General features: G+C 42.5%; 1 protein-coding gene across 1 annotated transcript in view; it reads right to left on the bottom strand.

The window, feature by feature from the left end:
* The window catches only part of LOC120917761 (glutamyl aminopeptidase), a 97,424-nt gene that overhangs the window by 48,368 nt on the left and 27,482 nt on the right, over positions 1 to 21,574 (bottom strand). Inside the window, exons 6-10 of the mRNA XM_040329274.1 lie at positions 20,407 to 20,520; positions 13,073 to 13,207; positions 11,371 to 11,436; positions 7,027 to 7,092; positions 4,443 to 4,594 (exon numbers count right to left, since the gene is read on the bottom strand). Coding sequence (XP_040185208.1) covers positions 4,443 to 4,594; positions 7,027 to 7,092; positions 11,371 to 11,436; positions 13,073 to 13,207; positions 20,407 to 20,520 — 533 coding nt within the window. The remainder of the gene's footprint in view (positions 1 to 4,442; positions 4,595 to 7,026; positions 7,093 to 11,370; positions 11,437 to 13,072; positions 13,208 to 20,406; positions 20,521 to 21,574) is intronic.

Below are 21,574 nucleotides of genomic sequence, written 5' to 3'. Positions count from 1 at the left end.
CGCCGCTGTCTGGTTGTTCAGAGCGCGGGGAACATTACAGCTTTCAATTTAATAGCTGTGTTCCCCGCCGCGTGTGTCATATACAGCCCCTTCCCCTTGTCCGGCACTTTGATAGACAGATTACCCATCCCAGGATTGGGATGTTTCCCGGACAAGGGGGGAAGGGGCTGTATATGACGCGCGCAGCGGGGAACACAGCTATTGAATTGAAAGCTGTTATGTTCCCTGCAGTTTGAACAACCAGGTGGCGGCTCTGGCTCCGGCTCCTCTCCTACCCAGCACAGGTAGGCTGTAATTGGGGGGACTCCGGCTGTAATTGTGGGGGAACTCCAGCTGTAATTGTGGGGGAACTCTGGCTGCAATGTGGGGGAACTCTGGCTGCAATGTGGGGGGACTCTGGCTGCAATGTGGGGGGACTCTGGCTGCAAAATGGGGACTCTGGCTGCAAAGTGGGGGACTCTGGCTGCAATGTGGGGGAACTCTGGCTGCAATGTGGGGGAACTCTGGCTGCAATGTAGGGGAACTCTGGCTGCAGATGTGGGGGAACTCTGGCTGCAGATGTGGGGGAACTCTGGCTGCAATGTGGGGGAACTCTGGCTGCGATGTGGGGGAACTCTGGCTGCAGATGTGGGGGAACTCTGGCTGCAATTGTGGGGGAACTCTGGCTGCAATTGTGGGGGAACTCTGGCTGCAATTGTGGGGGAACTCTGGCTGCAAAATGGGGACTCTAGCTGCAAAGTGGGGGACTCTGGCTGCAAAGTGGGGGACTCTGGCTGCAAAATGGGGACATTTTTCTGCATTGGGGACATTTTGCTGCACTGGGGACATTTTGCTGCACTGGCTGCATTGGTAGACATGGGCAGGCTGCATTTTTGGGCACGGATAAAGTTGTTGTTAATGTTTATTTTTATAACTTAATTCTACATAAAACATCTAAGTGTCATTTCATGGGATTTATGAGGGCGTGTCTAGGGGCGGGATTAGGGGCGGGACATGGTAGGGGTTGGGCGGGGCAGTTGGTGGCGAGTATGCCTTGAGGCCTGGCTAGTAGCTCAGGACTTGAAATTTTGAGCCCTGCTGTATACAGTGAGAGAGAAAAAAGTATTTGATCCCCTGATGACTTTGTATGTTTGCCCACTGACAAAAAAATGATCAGTCTATAATTTTAATGGTAGGTTTATTTTAACAGTGAGAGACCGAATAACAACAAAAATATCCAGAAAAACGCATTTCAAAAAAGTTATAAATTGATTTGCATTTTAATGAGTGAAATACGTATTTGATTTGACCTCTTCGCAAAACTTGACTTAGTACCTGGTGGAAAAAAAACCCTTGTTGGCAATCACAGAGGTCAGACATTTCTTGTAGTTGGCCACCAGGTTTGCACACATCTCAGGAAACATTTTGTCCCACATCTCTTTGCAGATCCTCTGCAAGTCATTAAGGTTTCGAGACTGACATTTGGTAACTTGAATCATCAGCTCCCTCCACATATTTTCTATGGGAATAAGGTCTGGACACTGGCTAGGCCACTCCAGGACCTTAATGTGCTTATTTTTTAGCCACTCCTTTGTTGCCTTGGCCGTGTGTTTTGGGTCATTGTCATGCTGGAATACCCATTCGTGACCCATTTTCAATGCCCTGGCTGAGGCGCGGAGGTTCCCACCCAAGATTTTACTGTACATGGCCCCGTCCATCGTCCATTTGATGCAGTGAAGTTGTCCTGTCCTCTTAGCAGAAAAACACTCCCAAAGCATAATATTTCCACCTCCACGTTTGATGGTGGAGATGGTGTTCTTGGGGTCATAGGCAGCATTCCTCCCCCTCCAAACGCGGCAAGTTGAGTTTATGCCAAAGAGCTTGATTTTGGTCTAATCTGACCACAATACTTTCACCCAGTTCTCTCCTCTAAATCCTTCAGATGTTCATTAGCAAGCTGTACATGTGCTTTCTTGAGCAGGGGGACCTTGCGGGCGCTGAAGAATTTAAGTCATTCACGGTGTAGCGTGTTACCAATTGTTTACTCAGTGACTATGTTCCCAGCTGCCCTAAGATCATTGACAAAATTCTCTTGTGTAGTTCTGGGCTGATTGCTCACCGTTCTCATGATCACAAGGTGAGATCTTGCATGGAGCCCCAGATCGAGAGAGATTGAAAGTTATTTTGTGTTTATTTAATTTGCGAATAATCGCACCAACTGTTGTCACCTTCTCATTAAACTGCTTAGCGATGGTCTTGTAGCCCATTCCAGCCTTGTGTAGATCTACACTCTTGTCCCTGACATCCTCGGATAACTCTTTGGTCTTGGCCATGGTGGAGAGATTGGAATCTGATTGCTTCTGTCGACAGGTGTCTTTTTTACAGGTAACAAGCTGAGATTAGGAGCACTCCCTTTAACAGAATGCTCCTAATCTCAGCTCGTTACCTGTAGAGAAGACACCTGGGAGCCAGAATACTTGCTGATTAATAGGGGATTAAATACTTATTTCACTCATTAAAATGCAAATCAATTTATATCGTTTTTGAAATGCGTTTTCCTGGATATGTACTGTATGTTGTTATTCTGTTTCTTACTTTTAAAATTAACCTAACATTAAAATTATAGACTGATAATTTCTTCGTCAGTGGGCAAACGTACAAAATCAGCAGGGGATCAAATGCTTTTTTCCCCCACAATTATAGTTTGCCTTTAACAAAGAAAGACAGGATTGTTCCAAAACAAACAATCCAATACCCTTTTGTCTGTATAGCTTTCCATAACCCTTGCAATGGCAGTGTAATCATTTATGTATCTTGATTGGCTGGGAACACTTCATTGTAGACGGTTTGAACACATGCTTTTGGATTGTGCAATGATTGATGTAGGTCACATTATTTTGCCTAAAAATAATTCAAAGCTTTTTGCACTGGATTACATGAATCATGCCAAACACATGGCGGAACAAAACCTTCTACAATAACTGAAACGTTTCAACTGGTCTCAGTTAAAAAAATGTGGCAATTTAAACTGTTAAACTGCCACAGCCTTTAACAGCCTTTTCAGGCGATATTGCACTGCAGTAATGCACTTCCTGCAAAGTACTTAAATTAAGGAGCAATTCGTTACCACATCTAATTTTTAATTGGGATCCTGCTTTTATTATCTTTCTGCCATGAAAGTTTTAGGGTGCATTGTAATGTGCTACAGCATGGGTGCATTGTGTTGTGTTTCGGGGCAGCCATTCATATAGCAACACAAATATATAATGCATTCCATTAAGCTCCAGTAAAGTGTGCGCATTGTGCTAAAGAAACGAAGACCTTGCTTTTATGGTCAAAACACGGGTAGTCGGAGCTTGCGGCTACCCCCCCACCCCCTTCCCCTAATACATTCCTATTACCCAATTACTATGGACAAGCTGATTCACTGCCCAGCAATATGTAGAAGGCAGGAAGGGGCAGCAAGTTTTGTCACAATCGGAAATGCCAGAGCTGTCCTAATATTCAACTGTAGGGATCTGCTCCAGGAATGTGTAAGCAACACCTGACAACAGATTTTTCAAAATACCATTTTGATGTGGAATTACGTTTGGTCATTGGAATGTAAGGGAATAATTTGCATGCCTCTGCCTACTTTCCTAAAGTAAATATTTATTTATTTTTTAGATATGTGTCAGGAAATAGAGTGGGCAGGGCCGGGCCGCAGCTCCGTGTGTCTGAATGAACACGCAGAGCTGTGACTCCACTAGGGTGCCTCTATAGCAAGCTGCTTGTTGTGGGGGCACTCAACAAGAGCGTGTGGCCAAGAACACAGCAGAGGGACCCGAAAGAGGACGATCTGGGCTGCTCTGTGAAAAAACACTGCACAGAGAATATAAGTATAGACATGTTTGTTATTTTTATTGGGAAAAAAAACTCAGACTTTACAATCACTTTAAGGTGTTGCTAAACCCAGGACCCTGCATTCACTTTATCTGGACTCCCACAGTACACAGAACATGGACATGCAATTATTTTTGTAAATATAAACTGCTTTATACCTTTTCTCATCAACAGTATATAGCAGTCTTGTGACTTCTATCAGTGTCTGGCCTAGCACTAGTTAAAGCTTGTAGGAAGAGTTTTCTTTCTCCTCTGACTGTCCTATGAGGCTGCATGACCCTTGATCCTCTGTCTAGACAGTGCTGATTGGCCCTGTGCTAATCACATGCACCCTCCCAGAAAAAAAAATGCTAATGGATGGGGGCAGTAAAAGAAAGGGAGGATAAAAAAAAGATAGAATCAAGGGGGCTTTTTGATTTCTGCAGTCTCTTCCTAGTCCTTTAATGATTATATTTTCTTGATTTTGAGAAATAAACCCTTTATTTCTTTTGCTAGATGCCCTGATTCTCATCTACCCACGAGTGGTGCTATGCTGCTGCCATCTATTTACGTTGAAATAGAAATTCAGATATAATACTCACTTGAAACTTGTAGGGGGGTTTAATGGATTTGCTTCATAATCCAAAAGAAACCTTTCCTGTGTAACAGTATTTCCTGATGAAACATTAAGCACGGGATAACCCATCTGTCTAGTCCAGGTATCCATTACTTCTTTTACTGGCTCACCGCTTGCCTAAAAGAAAATGGTATTTTGTTACAATCTATTCCTGTTAAAGAGTATCTAAACCCCAAAACAAAAATGTAATATATTGCAGGTTACCAGTCTTTACATGTGGTGGCTGCATTCATTTTTTGTTTCATCAAATTTTTACCAGGTGACCCTGCAAGTCCTAGGGGAAATGCTCACTTGATGTACTGTATCTCTGGATGAGCAGCACTGTCTCCCTAATATAGGTAATATGTTAGGACTATGTTAGGTAGTGTTCATTTTGGCAGAAAATTTCGATTTAGTTTTAGTCTGATGGCGCGTACACACGACCATTATTCGGGTTCTAAAAAATGATTTTTTTTTTAGTGTCATTAAAAATGATCGTGTGGGGGCTCCAGAGCATTTTTCACAATCTAAAAAATGGCTATTAAAAATTTCGAACATGCTTTTTCACAACGTTTTTAAGGTTGTCGTTTTTAAGGTTGTAAAAAATGGGCTTTAACGACGTGAAAAAAACACGCATGCTCAGAAGCAAGTTATGAGACAGGAGCACTCGTTCTGGTAAAACTAGCGTTCGTAATGGAGTAAGCACATTCATCACGCAGTAACAGACAGAAAAGCGCGAATCGTCTTTTACTAACACAAAATCAGCAAAAGCAGCCCCAAGGGTGGCGCCATGCGAATGGAACTTCCCCTTTATAGTGCTGTCGTACGTGTTGTACGTCACCGCGCTTTGCTAGAGCATTTTTTTCACGATCGTGTGTATGCAAGACCGTTTTAATGATCGGGTTGAAATAAAATTTGTTTTTTTTAGACCCTTAAAAACGTAATTTTTTTTAACCCGAAAAACGGTCGTGTGTACGCAGCATTAGTCTTAGGACTAAAATGGCATTTTAGTTTTAGTCCCGTTTTAGTTGTATCTAGTCGACTAAATCTCCAGTACATTTTAGTTGACTAAAATGTCCTACGTTTTAGTCGACTAAAGTCTCCAGTACATTTTAGGCAACTTAAACTAATTTTAGTCATCTAAAATCGAATGGGTGTAATTAAATTGTAATGCATTAGTGAACTGAACCTTATTATATTTTAGTCCTGCATAAAATCAAAGTGGAGTCCATAGCTGTGTGTAAAGCTGTGGGAGGTAAGGAGGAGGTAAGGAGAAGAGAAGTGGCTAAAGGATTTCCAGTTGACTATTATGCCCTGTACACAAGATCGGTTCATCCGATGAAAATAGTCTGATGGATTTTTCCATCAGATATCCGATGAAGATGACTTTCATCAGTCGTGCCTACACACCATCGGTTAAAAAACGATCGTGTCAGAACGCGGTGACGTAAAACACAACGACGTGCTGAGAAAAAAGAAGTTCAATGCTTTCGAGCATGCGTCGACTTGATTCTGAGCATGCGTGGATTTTTAACCCATGGACGTGCCCACAGACGATCGTTTTTTTCTATCAGTTAGTTAACCATCAGATAACTTTAGAACAAGTTCCTATTTATTTAACTGACGGATAAATAACCGATGGGGCCCACACACGATCACTACCAGAAGTTATTTCCCCTTAATGCATAGGATGCATTAAAGTGAAAAAACATGAGGGTTTACAACCCCTTTGAGCTTTTTTCCTTATTTGAGAAACTAAATGTTCTGCTTCTGCTGTACCTCGCTTTGTACACACTGTGCATGCACGAGATTGGGAGTCAGCAGCACCATATCCCCGAAGTGGCAATAAATGGGCTTCAGATGCCTGCACTGAAGATGGGAGCGATGAGGAGAGCAGAGTTTTTTAAATAGAAAACAAATCTGAAAACCTGCTATTAATATTTATTTCATAATGTATAATGTGTTTTTAAAAGAAAAAAAACAAGCTAGAACTCTGCTTTAAATATATATATTTACACTTTCAAACCCTTAACACCCAACTGACTTTGTCACAGGACAGGCCATCCCACAGGGAGACTGGCCTGCAAAAAAAGTTTTCACTTGTCAACTATAGATTAAATTGCAATACTTGCGCTGTAAGGTGTGGGACAGGGAGTATGTAATGGACAGTAATATTTATGAGTGACTAGTGAAAATATTATTTGGTGAAAACAATATTATAAAACATATAACAGTGAGACCAATACAAGGACAGTCCTTAATGAGCAAGTCTGCACTCTAGGAAGGTCCAGATCCAGTGCAGTCCTGCCGTGCATTAATGTGCTCCAAACGGAGATAAATCCTAATCTCCAGTGTAAAAATAAAAATGCAATCAGAAAATGAAGATACGAAAAGTACACGGAAAACAGTCCTGAAGGAAATATATATGAGACCCTTAGATCCGTAATATAGGTGAAAATAGGATAGTTGAGCCAACACCAAAGTTATATGTAAACACCTTTGGTGAACCCAGCTGCTCACCTCGAGTTGACCAATGATGTTCATAAGCAACATGTTCATGTGGTTTTTACCTCTGCCAGAGAATTCCAGAAGTCATCTGTTTTCGCATTATCAAAATGGTATCTTTCAAGGTATTTCTAAGGAATGAAAATCAATAGAATATTTTAAAGTGTAACTTCACTTTCGTGAAAAAAAACAAAGCAAAAAAAAAAAAATAACACATAGAATTGCAACACAAGTCATATTGTGATTGATTGTTTTTAAAAATTATCTTTCCTTTTCAATCTGCAGCGCTTTTATTTTTTGTAAAACGCAATGCAATATGGATAAATATGTACACACAGATAGTGTACAGAACGCTCTCCAGATATGTAATTTCCTGCTTCTGTGATTGGCTTACTTATTTTCCCAGAAGTTTGCACTAAGAAACAAATCAGATTTTTGGCATCCCCTGCAATGAAAACATTTTTTTTTTGTGTGAAACTTTTAAAGGTAAATTACATCTAAAGGGCTGCAGACCCTGTAGCTATCTTTATTAGACCCCAGCTGATTGATAATTAAAAAAAAAAACTCCCATACAGATTAACTCAGAACATGGACACAGACAAACAAATAGCTATTCCTTCAGAATAACAAAAGGTAGGAATCTGCAACATAGTTTCTCTAAATCCTAAAATCCTTGCAACCAGTGGTGGCTGGTACTCAAACCCCCCGCCAGGTCTGCACTCACCCTATCCACAATCGCAGCTTCTCCTCCCAGCTAATCCGGTCTTAAGATCCGCCTCCTGTCCTAATTGGCCAGGAGGAGAAGCCGGAGGACAATAGCAAATATTGATTTGCTAATGTCACAAGTAGATGGGTTTGGGGCGCAGGCTCTAATCATGTGCTTCCAAAAAAAAAACCTCATAGAAACCTAGGAGTCTGGCTCGCCACATGGAAATTAGGGGGGGGGGGCGGCGTTCTGGTAAAATTAGCATTGGTAATGGAGATAGCACATTTGTCACGCTGTAACAGACTGAAAAGCATGAAGACTGAAAAGCGTGAATCATCTCTCACCAAACTTTTACTAACACGAAATCAGCAAAAGCAGCCCAAAGGCTGGCGCCATCCGAATGGAACTTCCCCTTTATAGTGCCGCAGTACGTCACCGCGCTTTGCTCGAGCATTTTTTTTTCACGATCGTGTGTATGCAAGGCAGGCTTGGCAAGAATCATGTCCATGACATGAAAAATGGTCGTGTGCACGCGGCAAACAGGGTTTATTTTTACTTTTAGTCCAATGAAGGTGCATATCCACTTTTATTGTGCTTTAGATTTTAATACAAGAAGGCCTGCTTAACAAATTGCCTTTAAAATATACCCCTTTCTCCCTTAGTGTAACTTGCACACCAAATTACTAACCTTCTGCCCTGTTTCTGAGTTCTTTACAGAGCGGCTTCATTCATTCATTATTTCATATTGATTGATTAATTGATTTTTGAGCTTAATTAGGCGCCAAATGCCCACTGTGAAGTGAGCGTCTAAGCGCCGCTGGTGAGATGTAACTTTGAATCAATCCGTGGTGAAGAAGAGAGAGAAAAGAGAAGAGAGGGCGGTGAAAGGAAAGGGTATCCAGCCCTTAGGGGAGCAAGAGGAAAGAGCCTTGAAGTGTATGAGAAAAAATATAAAAGAAAAAAGGAACAGTGTGGATACTAGAGGAGGGGTAGAAGACATCATAGTTATTAGAGAGGCAAGTGGCCCCTTCAATGAGGGGGTGGACTGTGAGAGGGAAAAGAATATAAACTTATCCATAGGCCTGGATGAACAGTTCCGTCTTTAGTTTTTTTCTGAAGAGGAGCAGGTTAGGTGTCATCTTAAATTCCAAGGAGAGGGCATTCCACAGCATGGCACCCCTACTCTGGAGTCGTTTGCCTCCCATGGAAGAAAGTTTAGATGGAATGACTGTGGCTAAATGTTGGGTCTTGGATCTTAATGGGCGCGAGGGTTCATAGTGCACCGCCAAGCTGTGTAAGTACTTGGGACCCTGTCCCCAGTATGCACGGAAGAAGATACAGAGCGTTTTAAAGATCACTCTCTGCTCGATAGGGAGCCAATGAAGTGATCTCCTGGCTAGGCTAATATGGTCTCTTCTCGCTAGACCGAGTACAAAGCGAGCAGTGTGGTTCTGAACCACCTGAAGCTTATGGGCCCATTTCTGCGGGGCACCCAATAGGAATACGTTTGACCCGTCTAACCGGGAATGGATAAAAGCCTGGGCAAGTAGTGATCTGTTATTTTGGGTGAATAGATGTTTTACTTTTCTGAGGAGCCTTAGATGGTAATTGGCATTCCGCAGGATGTTTCTGAAGTGGGGCACAAACGAGAGGGTGTCATCGATTATGACTCCTAGGTTTTTTACCTGCTTGGCTAGAATGGGTGTGGGTCCGAAAGACAGAGGCCAAGCAGCCAGCAATAGGGGGCTAGTAGGACCAATTAATAGAACTTCAATTTTAGCTGCGTTCAGTCCAAGCCTATTGCCAGCCATCCAGTCCTGTATTTCTACCAGGCATTTCGCCAACTGAACTGGCTGCTGAGGTCCTCTTGCTGAATCAACCAGAATTTGTGTGTCATCGGCATAAAGCTGACACTCCAAGTTATTGTTCTGGATGATGTCAGCAAGAGGACGAACATAGCAGTTAAAGAGGAGTGGCGATAGAGCACTCCCCTGTGGAACTCCGCATGTCAGAGGTCTTGGGGTAGACCGGTGTGTTCCCATATTTACACATTGTGTTCTCTCATGGAGAAACGAGCGTATCCAGCTCAGGACCACCCCGTTAAGACCAAAAAGATTTTTTTAATCTGTCCAACAGTATATCATAGTCGACAGTGTCGAATGCTGCGGAGAGGTCTAGCAAAATGAGGGCTGCCGACCCCCCTGCGTCACGGATTGTCAATAGTCTTTCTTGCATGGCCAGCACAGATATCTCGGTTCCTCTTCCCGGACGAAACCCCGACTGGGTGTCATGGAAGAGGTTACCCCCCTCAAAATAGTTTTGTAGCTGCCTGAAGACTACTTGCTCTAGGATTTTTGCCAGGAAGGGGATGGCGGAAATGGGCCTGAAATTGAGCGGGTCATTTATGTCTAGACCCATCTTTTTCAGAAGGGGTGTTACTATGGCATGCTTCATTTTTCCTGGGACGATACCTAATTGCAGAGAAAGGTTAATAACTTTGCAAATGTCCAGGGCCAATGTTTTTGCATTGGCCTTCATGAGCCACCCGGGACAGATATCATCCGGATATGATGATGCTTTTAAGTCTCTCATAATTTTCAGTATCTCCCCAGGGGTAGTATCTGTAAATCGCATAAGACCTGAATGGAAGCCAGATGATATTGGTTGGTCTAAGGGTCGCATAGCCTGGTTGGTAGATGTCCGGATTTTCTGTATTTTATATATAATAGGTCCATATTCATGGTGGTGATAATTGACATGGGAACTTAAATGACATACGTCTGGAGTAACTTAATTTGCGCCGCTCTATGTGAATCTGGCCCAAAGTTTCTAAAACAGCATGGTCTATTGGTAGCACGTGCTGTTTTAGGAACTATATTCCTTATTGTAGTTTTGGTCAGTGTTGGGGTGCATGGTTTACACCCCTTAATAGGGGTAAATCGGTGGACATAACATAATTATAATTTTTCCTCACTTTGTCCTCTATAGGAGATGCATATTTCTGTGATTGGCATGGGACATGGGACTGTGGTACATTCAAACACTAGACAACGGACTTGGCTGGGATGTTTTCCTTGCAAAGGTTGTGCAGTGTCAGGCAGGGTTGCACAGTGAAGAACTCTGGAGCAAGGATTGTAGGGTATTTGAAAGGACAACTAGTCTTAGCTCTGTTCCTGTGAGCTGTGTATAGGGGGGTGTGTCTCTTTCCTCGAATCAGCTCTCAGACCTCTCCTCACTGAGCTCTGCAGAGTGTTACTTCAGCTCTCCACCCCCTTTTTTCTAAACTCTATGTTCTGTTCACACAGCAGTGTTGGAATGCAGTGTTTTCCGTCCCAGCACACTGTGCTGAAAAAAGTGCTGCACACAGTCCTTTTTTTCAGCGCGCTGACACAGTTAGGTTAGTGAAGTTAACGCTACATTTAAAAGAAGAGTTACTTAGCAGTTTAGTGAGGTGTGATTTCCATCTGATCTCATGTTGTTAGGAATGTATGGAGATAGAATAGATATGTTTGCATATCACCCTCATTTTATAGCCGTAAACTTCTTTACATCAAAAATATTAATGTGTTCCATATCTATACGTTTTTGTTCTGTAAATACTCAGTTTTTCATCTTTTTTTTTTAAGAAACAAAGGGATGTAATTTTATACATGTGGCCAACATTATATATGTCAGATTTTTACAACATAATTGTAAACTGTACCTGGCATCCTAATTGGAACTTTTGTGGAGTAATCCAGCCTTCAAGCATTCTCAAAATGGACGCACCCTAGACAAAAATGTATGTTAGGCTAATAGAATGATACTTTTTATGCACATGTTCCTTTTTTAGATGCACATAGTAACTCTAAAGACCAATTTGAAGCATTCTACATTGTTACTTTAATGCAGTTAGGCTGCATAAATAACAATCATTTTGAGTTCCTTTTTTGATTTTTTATCCTTTTTCATCAATTATAGTTTTAAGTTGCCCTCTAACATATTATTGAGCACATTTAACTGTTTAAAAAGTTAGGATGGTTTCACATGTCCGATCAGGTACGCGTGTCAGTTTTAGCTCTCTATGGAGCGCCGGATGTCAGTGGACCCCCGCCGGCATTCGATCCTGTTTGCCAAAAACAGACAGATGGGGGATCCATTCACCATCCGTCCGGCGGATCGGATCAATGGACAGGCGGTCCATTTCCATCTCACAGCCCCATAGAGAACAGCAGAGTGGACAAGGACCTGTCATCCGCCGGCTCAGCGGAGAGATCCCCTGCTGAGCAAGGGGATGCGCATTACTGAGCCCACCCATGTGAAACAAGCCTTAAGAAGTGTGACATTTTGTGTAATGACTGAATAATAATATGGAGATGGATTATCCTGAGGGATTAACTCCAGATTTGGTCCAAAGCCTGGTTCCAACAACATTTTGGTTGTTTGGAGGTTCAGCAAGAGGGCATAATAAATGTTTTTTCAGCCATATCAAACCTCCAACTGCAAGGGGAAATGAAACATTTAGCAGCGGTATTACTACTGATACTAAATGTGACAGCTTCCTGTTTAGGGCTCTTGGTGGTTAGGGAATCTGCAGCTGCCGGCATCCTGAAACACAGTAATAGTATCAAAAAAACATCCTGGGATGATGTAGTGCAGCCATATTACACCAACCCTAGTAATGTACCCAATTTTACTACTTAGTTTGGGTACACACAGGAAGATTTTTTTTCCTTCAACCCAGTGGTAGAAACAAAAAAGCGTACTGATCGCCGTACTAACAAATCTGAAATTAGTGACGCAACCTCCCTGCTGTGCTATTGAGTTCTGACAGGGGGACTAACCCCCTGCTTTTTTGTTTGGCAGGGTGCTCATCAAGAAACTGGTTTATGTCGAACAAGGAGCTGTACACATAGGCCGAAATTCAGCCGATTCCTGACGAATCGACCATTTTCGGCCCGTGTGTACCCAGCCTAAATCTACAGACAAATTTGTGGTCAGATGTGTGGGCAAGATCTGACCACTGAACTATATTTATTTTATTGACTGGTGCATGAGACTGTCATGACACATCTGTGCCATTCTTATCAGAGCCCTAAAAAATAATAAACAAATAAATACTTGTCCAATCAATTATTGCCCAAAGAATGATCAGTAAAACTTATTATCAAGTACTGGATGTTTCAAGTAACAATCATCTCAGGTCTACAATAAGTTATTTTTAGGTTCTTGCACCAATGCTACCTTAGTACAGCACTGTGAATATCAATAATATATTTTTTATATATTTACCCTATCTACTATCCTATAAATAGCACAGCTGCCCCTTTGGCAAATTTCAGATTTATTAGCCTGCCAGTTTAGGTCTTGTTCTATTTATAAACTATAAAATAATATCAAAAAAATCCATTAAATGTAAATGAAACCTTGTTGTATGAAATGGCATCAAAGACAGATGTGATCTCTGCAGGGGTCGAGACAGTGACAATAATTGGATGGGAGGACAGGAGTGCATCATCTCTCATTACAGGGAGCAGGTCATCAATTATAATCTGGTCAAGCTGAAAAACAGAAAATATATTCTTATGTAGACATTCTGAAGTCTGAAAATAAAATAATAATAATAAAAAAAAGCATAGAAACTTTTTTAGTTTCAGATTAAAGGGAAAAGGATAACATATTCCTATACTGTATAGTATAACAAAACAAGTATACATCTGGAGTTATAGGGAAATCCGCTAGCAGCACTTATTGCTGTCCAAAGGAACATGCAGTAACCACCATACCTCAACACCTTTGGAATTTTCCCACAATTCATGACTCTCTCACCTCTGATCTTTCTTCAGTCTCTCAGCCAGTTAAAGCCTAATAAACGTTTTAAGTGAAATCAGCTGAATACAGTGTCTTGAAAAAGTATTCATACCCCTGTCCGGGTCACGTTGCAATGCCCCAAAGTGCATTTTTGCCTTGCTCTCCTTTTCCTCTCTTTCAGGTTGCTATTGGTTCCTTCTTGGTTTTCGCCTACAGCAACAAGCAGCTCATTGGTGCTTTTTGGTAGGTCTGCATTTGAGCCATTCTGGAGCCTTTATAAGTTGGATTCTTCCCACATGCTGCCAGCCACCTGAAGATGATGGACCACACTCCCTGTGCCCCCGATTGACAACATGGAATCCTTACTTCGCTGGCTGATATAGAAGGCTGAGAGCTGGGGGGGGGGGGGGGTGAGGAGTGGCTCGGGCAGTGTTTGGGAGAAGACCCACCTGCAGTTTCTTCCCCTCCCATCTCTGTACCAGCTTAGCCTATTCCTGAGGTACAAGGAGCCCATGACCCTACACCAGGCAGCTCTCGCCTCCTTGTCAAGAGAAGAAGTATGAAAAAGTGCTTCTTTGTGAAATGTCACCATTAGGTTTTCACCTATCTTCTTCAGTTAAGGAGAAAATTTGGAAAGGTGACTATGTTGACATATTGTCATTGTTGCCTTCATCTAAAGAATTTCTTCCAAAATTACATAAGAAGGCCATGGACCGATCAGAAGAAGAAAGAAGTAGAGACATTCCGAGAACATTCCAGAATTTGTTGCAAGCTTATTGTATATATGCTTTGGTAATGGGTGAGAAATTTTCAGAAAAATGTTCTGGATTGTTATGTATTGTTTACATATTGTGGCAGAAGCTTTTAGGCATTTTGGAGGCATCTCTTGGTATACGTACAATTAGAATTATAGGCAAAAACTATCGGTAGCCCTCATTACGCTGGGTAATTAAGGAAGTAGGTTTGTGGCTGAACCTAATGGTTTCTCAGAAGCCATTATTTCAGAATAAGCCTCCCAGCTCCCCACATAATTCCTTTCGGAAAGGTCCCACCCTGCTTGCCGATGTTTCCACAAAGCATCTGCCACTTCAGCTCAGATTTCAATGTTAAAAGCTCAGACGTCAGTGCAATTATCAGAAATGTTGCCATGGTTAGCAATCTATCCAGATAGCAAAATGGTGAAACTGCTTTGTAGTAGGTTCTGGGAAGGTTTTTTGGTTCCCGGTTTTTCCGATGAAGGTTGTGTAGTAGTTAAGAACCTACGGTAAGTGTTTTACCATCTAGACCATCATCTCCCCCCTTTACTAATTTTAGAGTCTCACCTTTGGGAGTAGACCCTAAGAAAGAGCCTGGCTCTTTTCGACTAATTCATCACCTTTCCTACCCCCCAGGCAAATCTTTGAACGATTTTGAAGCTTAATTTTCCTACGCCTCTTTTGAGTCAGACAATATGGTCAATATTCATTATTAGCCAAAGCAGATGTGAGATCACCTTGTCGCCTACTACTAGTTCATCTTCAAGGTTTTAGTTCACTGGGTTTCCATTTCAATAACGATATGAGCATGCCGATGGGTTTTTCTTTATCTTACTTTTACTTTGAAGCCATTTCATCTTTTTTTCAATGGGTTTTTTTCTGTATCCTATCCTTACGGTGGTTCTATTAATTATTTGGATTTTTTTTTTTTTTTGGTTCAGCTAATTCATCTATTTGCTTAGACTATCCTGTTTCTTTGATATCTGTAAATCATTGGGATTCCTTTAGCTCAGGAAAAAAAAAAATTCCTTCCACTAACATCGAGTTCCTGGGCATCATGATTGACTCCACTGCCATGGAATTTTGTCTTCCACTGTCATATGCGCTACGCCGCCGTAACTTAGAAAGGCGAGTACTGTATTCAGAAAGAACTTGTGCCTTTAGTTTTGGTGGCGTAGCGTATATGGGCCGGCGTAAGCCCGCCTAATTCAAAATAGGAAGGAGGTGGGCGTGTTTTAGTATAAGGATCCGTGACTCCATGTAAATGAGGCACTGAAGGCACGCGTCAAAATCACGCCGGCTAGATATACGCCGAACACTGCCTACGACGTGTACGTAAGTTACGCACAGCCCTATTCGCGTAGGACTTATGCAAACAACGTAAACAACGGAAAATTCTACGCTGTCCCAACGTCCATACTTAACATTGCCTGCGCCTCATATAGCAGGGGTAACTTTACGCAGGTCCGACGCCTTACGCAAACGACCTATATAGATACGCCGGGCGCAACTACGTTCGTGAATCGGTGTATCTAGCTCATTACCATATTCAACGTGTAAATCTACGGAAGCGCCACCTAGCGGCCAGCGTAAATATGCAACTAAGATACGACGGCGTAAGAGACTTACTTCGGTCGTATCTTAGCCAAATTTCGGCGTATCTTGCTTTCTGAATACAGAAAAAAGATACGCCGGCGCATCCTAGAATTTACGCAGCGTATCAATAGATACGCCAACGTAAATTCTTTCTGAATCAGGCCCTATGATCTTGGGCTATTCACAGATGCCTCTGGCGCAAAAGGTTTTGGCACATATTTGGCTGGCCATTGTTGTGTGTCTAAATGGCATCCATCTTGCAAAACTAACAAAAAAACTAAAACTAACTGACATCACAGGCAACTTGGTTCTTTTAAAATTATTTCCAGTGGTGGTATCGGTTGTGATCTGGAGTAATATTTTTATGAATCGCAGAAAATAAAGGCGTATTGTTTGCCATTAATTCTTCAAAATCAGAAGTTGTCAAATTGCTTAGTTTCTTAGTTTTACATTGTATGAGGTTCAATATATGGTTGAAAGCAAAACATATACCCGGTGTGACTAATAGTATTGCAGACTCATCGTCTCCTTTGCAGTTTTTCCGATTCTGAGAGCTGGCACCAGAAGCAGACCTGATTGGATCCCAATGCCCAGCTACCTCTGGGGCTTGATTTGGGACTAATTGCTGCTAATTGGAAGAATTCTGTTGAATCCAAAACGTGGAAAGAATGGGGCAAATCCACAAAAACGTAGCCTAACTTAACTTTTACCATTTAAGTTACACTGGCGAAAAATTTCTACCTAAGTGCCCGATCCACAAAGCACTTACCTAGAAATTTTCGGGCGTGTAACTTAAATGTCTCCGGCGCAAGGCGGTCCTCTTCTGCAGGGGGCGATGACAATTTAAATGAGGCGCGCTCCCGCGCCGGCCGTACTGCGCATGCTCGTGACGTCATTTTCCCGACGGGCAGCGCGCAAAATTACGTTACGCCGGGCTTTGTGGATTGCGACGGGACAATAAAGTTGCGTCGGGTAAAAAAAAAGTTACGCGCCGAAAAATAAAATTCAAAATTTAAAAAAAATAGCGGCGATCGAAAAAAAGGTCTGTTTTTACAAGGTGTAACTAGTTTACACTTTGTAAAAGCATCCCTAATTTTACGTATGCAAACGTAAACTTACGCAGAAAAAACAAAGCTGAAAAGCTTTGTGGATCTCCGTAAGTCCTCATTTGCATACGCAAAGCGGCATTTCAACGCGAAATGCCCCCAGCGGCGGATGCGGTACTGCATCCTAAGATCTGACAGTATAAGTGTCTTACAGATGTCAGATCTTCTGCCTATCTTTGGAAAACTGCTTCTGAGGATCAGTTCCAAAGATAGGCACAGGGATACGCAGGCTGAACAGCAGTTCCGCCTGCGTATCCCTTTTGAGGATTTGGCCCAATATCTCCAAGCTTGGTCAAAGTGGTGTATCTTTTGCTTTATGTATAACTTCAAGGTTACTGTTATCGATTCCTATACAGCCTTGTCTTTTGTTTCTTTCTTATTAAAAGCGGATCTTATGCCGCGTACACACGATCGGTTAAACCGATGAGAATGGTCTGATGGACCATTTTCATTGGTCAAAACCTATTGTGTGTGGGCCCCATCGGTTATTTATCCATAGGTGAAAAAAAAGCAATCTTGTTTTAAATCCGGTTAAAAATCCATGCATGCTCAGAATCAAGTCGACGCATGCTTGGAAGCATTGAATTTCATTTCTTTCAGCACGTCGTTGTGTTTTTCGTCACCGCGTTCTGACACAATAGTTTTTTTAACCGATGGTGTGTAGGCGCGACGGACCATCAGTCAGCTTCATCCGTTAACCGATGAAAATGGCTGCCATGACTAAGCACTAATCGGAGTGTGAAACGCGTAGGCTGTTTTCCCTGTGTTCTGCTTGTTTTGTAGTGCATTTTTTATCAATTTTTTACAATAAAGACAACCTTATGTTTTTGTTGGAGTGCGGCTGTCCATCCCGTCTTTCCTTATATCAATTGCAGAAGAGCTGGCAACAGAGCAGAGTTCTGCTGGCCTCTGCTCTAGACTTACAAAGGATGCAGTATCCACCTATATACTCCAGGGATACTGGGCAGTCGGCCCAGATCCCCAACAGCATGATAAAGTGAGCCCAGCCACCCTGTCTTCTTTCCAGTGGCTGAAAGGACTCCAGGGAGAAGGGCCAGTCCGCATTTCTCCCCAGTGGCGGTTATGTTCTCTGAGAGAGGCAGAGGTCGACTGGGTAAGTAATGCTCTGTTTGGGACAATGTTTTTGGGGTACTGTATGGATACTGGCATTGGGGACTGGAACTACTGACTAACTTTGGAGTCAACCCATCTGGGGTCTCCTCCTGTGTTAGTCCCTTGCCGAATGGGGAGATGTGTGACGAGAGTCATTTTGGGCGGGGGGCCTGTGGAAACCAGAATCCCTTGGAGAGGCTGGAAAAACATTGTTTCAGCTTGCGATGCACCTCTTGGGCCAGATTCACGTAGATCAGCGGATCTATAGATCCGCTCGATCTACGTGATTTAAGATCCGCTCCCGCAAGTTTGAGAGGAAAGTGGCTAATTCACAAACCACTTACCTCCAAACTTGCGGCGGCGGATCCTAAATTCAAATTCCGCGGCTAGGGGGAGTGTACTATTTAAATCAGGCACGTTCCCGCGCCGATTTAAATGCGCATGCGCCGTCCGCGAAATTTCCCGGCGTGCATTGCTCCCACTGATGTCGCTAGGACGTCAGTGGTTTCGACGCTTACGTAAACGACGTCCGTCGGTATTCGAAAACGACTCACGCAAACGATGTTAAAAAATTCAAATTTGACGCGAGAACGCCGGCTATACTTAACATTGGCTGCGCCTGATAAAAGAAGGAGTAAGTATACGCCGGGAAAGCCGCTACGGAAACGTCGTAAGAAGACTGCGTCGGGTCCGCGTACGTTCGTGAATTTGCGTATCTCGCTGATTTAAATATTATTTATCGTAAATCAGCGGGAACGCCCCCGGCGCCATTTTTAAATGGAAAAAAAGATCCGACAGTGTAACACAGTGTAACACTGTCAGATCTTAGCCCTATCTATGCGTATCTGATTCTATGAATCAGGCGCATAGATAGGACCAGTGTAAGTCAGAGATACGATGGTGTATCTGTAGATACACCGTCGTATCTCTTTGTGAATCTGGCCCCATATGTCTAAGTTCACCTTGTGTCTATTAGGAGCACAGGTTGACCGAGAACCCCAGTCTTATCTGTACTATTCAGACTTGCTGTACAACCACACGGGAATGTTGTGTGTGTATATATAAATATATATATATATATATATATATATATATATATATATATATATATATATATATAAATCATATTGTCTCATACTATGGTGTGCTCTCTGTTGGGTCGTTTGGGTGGGGCTGTATTCCATTGTTCTATTGTGTCTGTCTGCCTTGGGTATTCTGGGATGTGTATGTGTGTTTGTTGTGAGGAAGGAGGAAGGAATTCCTCAAACAGCTCTCCCTGATGACTGGACAGTCTACCCCGCCCTGAATGCAAAGAGATTGTCCAGAGTGTTACCTGTGTTTCAATAAATAGTTCATGTTTAGCAGCCAAAATGAATACTGCCAGTTCTTGGTTGTCAGCGGTTGGAATATCTGATATCTATATTCAGATGGGAAGGAAGCGGTATATGATTAAAGCTGATGTTCCGCCCAAAAAAAATATTAAAAGCCAGCAGCTACAAATACTGCAGCTGCTGACTTTTAATATAAGGACACTTACCTGTCCTGGAGTCCAGCGGTGATCGCAGCAGATGACGAGCGATCGCTCGTCACCCTGCTGCTCCCCCCTCCATCCACGCTGAGGGAACCAGGAAGTGAAGCGCTGCGGCTTCACTACCCGGTTCCCTACGGCGCATGCGCGAGTCGCACTGCGCCCGCCGATTGGCTCCCGCTGTGTGCTGGGAGCCGAGTGTTCCCAGCACACAAAGGGGGGGGGGCGATGGGATGTGACGCAATGCCCGTCTTTTGCCCGTGAATGCCGGGCCGGAAGTGGGTTCAAATACCTGTCTTTAGACAGGTATCTGCACCCCCCTCCCCCCTGAAAGGTGTCAAATGTGACACCGGAGGGGGGGAGGGTTCCGATCAGTGGGACTTCACTTTAGGGTGGAGAACCGCTTTAAAGCACTCAAGCGGAGTGTGGGATGTTTTGTTACAATGACCATTTCAACTTATTGGTGTTGTCAGACTCTTCATTTGTATGGTTTTATTGCTATTTTGTGCTATGTCATGAAATTTTCCACATTTTGTCATGTTACAACAAAAAACGTAAATGTATTAAAAAAAATTGCATTCCAGTGCGTTTTCAGTGCATTTCATACAAAAAAATGCAGCATGTTTTACTTTTGTTGACTGCACTGTAACTGACTACACTGGTGTGAACTGAGGTCTATATGGAAAACGCAGTGCATGCATTTTTTTTATGTAAAATGCACTGGGTTGCATCGAGTGTGAACCCACCCTAAAGACAGAGAATAGAAAACATTTAAAATGTACACGATTCTTTATAGTATGTTGTGAAACTGTATATAACAAAGCCTTCTTCTCTTCTAAAGTCAAGCTTACCATGTTCCATGTGGGCTCAGCGGAATTCACTCCTGAATATTCAAAGAAGCTGGCAAAGCCTTCATTAAGCCACAGGTCGTCCCACCAGTCCATTGTGACTATGTTTCCAAACCACTGAAAATACAAACACATTATGAACCTTTATAAACATTCCCTCTGGTCTAGCAAGACGTTTGCTCAGTGCCAGAGATGAAGAGAAAACACTCACAATATAAAACAGCTGTAAGCCAAAGAGTTTGTTTTATAAGCAATACCTAATACAAAAATAAGAGGTATACATATGCAGAAGTTTATTTACAACAGCATGGTTGTACAAACATATACTATTCTAGTTGGCGGATTTAGAGAAAAGAAGCGTTTTGAATAAAATAAATCTGCACAAATATTTCTCAAGATTAAATCTTAAATTAAATACACATAGCACCATCTACAGTACTTAGGTAGGTGCTAGAGAGTAGGATTTTTGTGAGTGCAGGTAAATTTAAGCAGGCCTAGCTAGAAGCTGGGCCTGTTTGATCTGTGTGGGCTGGGAGTGGCCTAGAGCAGCGGCTAGTGACTCACAGACAGCATTACTTCACTGTCACCTCCCTCTTTCTTCTAGAAAATTTTAGAAGAGGATGAGGGGAAGAGAGGTGAAGCTGTCTGGAGTGCCTCAGGGAGGTCTGACCAATCCCCAACTAGGATTGTCAGGGGCAGGCCTCCTTGATATACCCAGGGCCAGCCCAGCTTCATCTTCATTTAGTATACAATTATTTCTAAACCTCTAAAGTGGGTGGGGATAGCTAATATATTTAGTGCAATAGGAGTCATGTGTACATCTGTACATCTTAGTTGTGTTATAGTGTGCATTATGCACATGCAGGTCTGCTGTGCATGTGTTTATAGAAAAATGTGCATACAGTATATTTATTTCACCTATTTCACCTCTTATTAAATTTTTTGTAACTTTATTATTGTCACAAGGGTACTTAGACATCTTCTATGTGACAGTATGTACAACCAATGGCAGCCCTGCTTTACAAAAACATCAGGGTCATACATAGACCATTGGTACCTCCACTGTGTGTTGGAGAATGAGAATCAGGTGTCAGCTGTAGGTGCATAGTGTTGAACTGAGACATTTACTTATATTTTTGGGATACTCAATGGCCCATTAGGTTTGTGGAGT

Source organism: Rana temporaria, chromosome 1, assembly GCF_905171775.1.
Source record: "Rana temporaria chromosome 1, aRanTem1.1, whole genome shotgun sequence".
In the NCBI taxonomy this organism is placed as follows: domain Eukaryota; kingdom Metazoa; phylum Chordata; class Amphibia; order Anura; family Ranidae; genus Rana; species Rana temporaria.
Note: the sequence above shows the minus strand (reverse complement) of the source record. Positions and strands in the feature narration are given on the sequence as shown.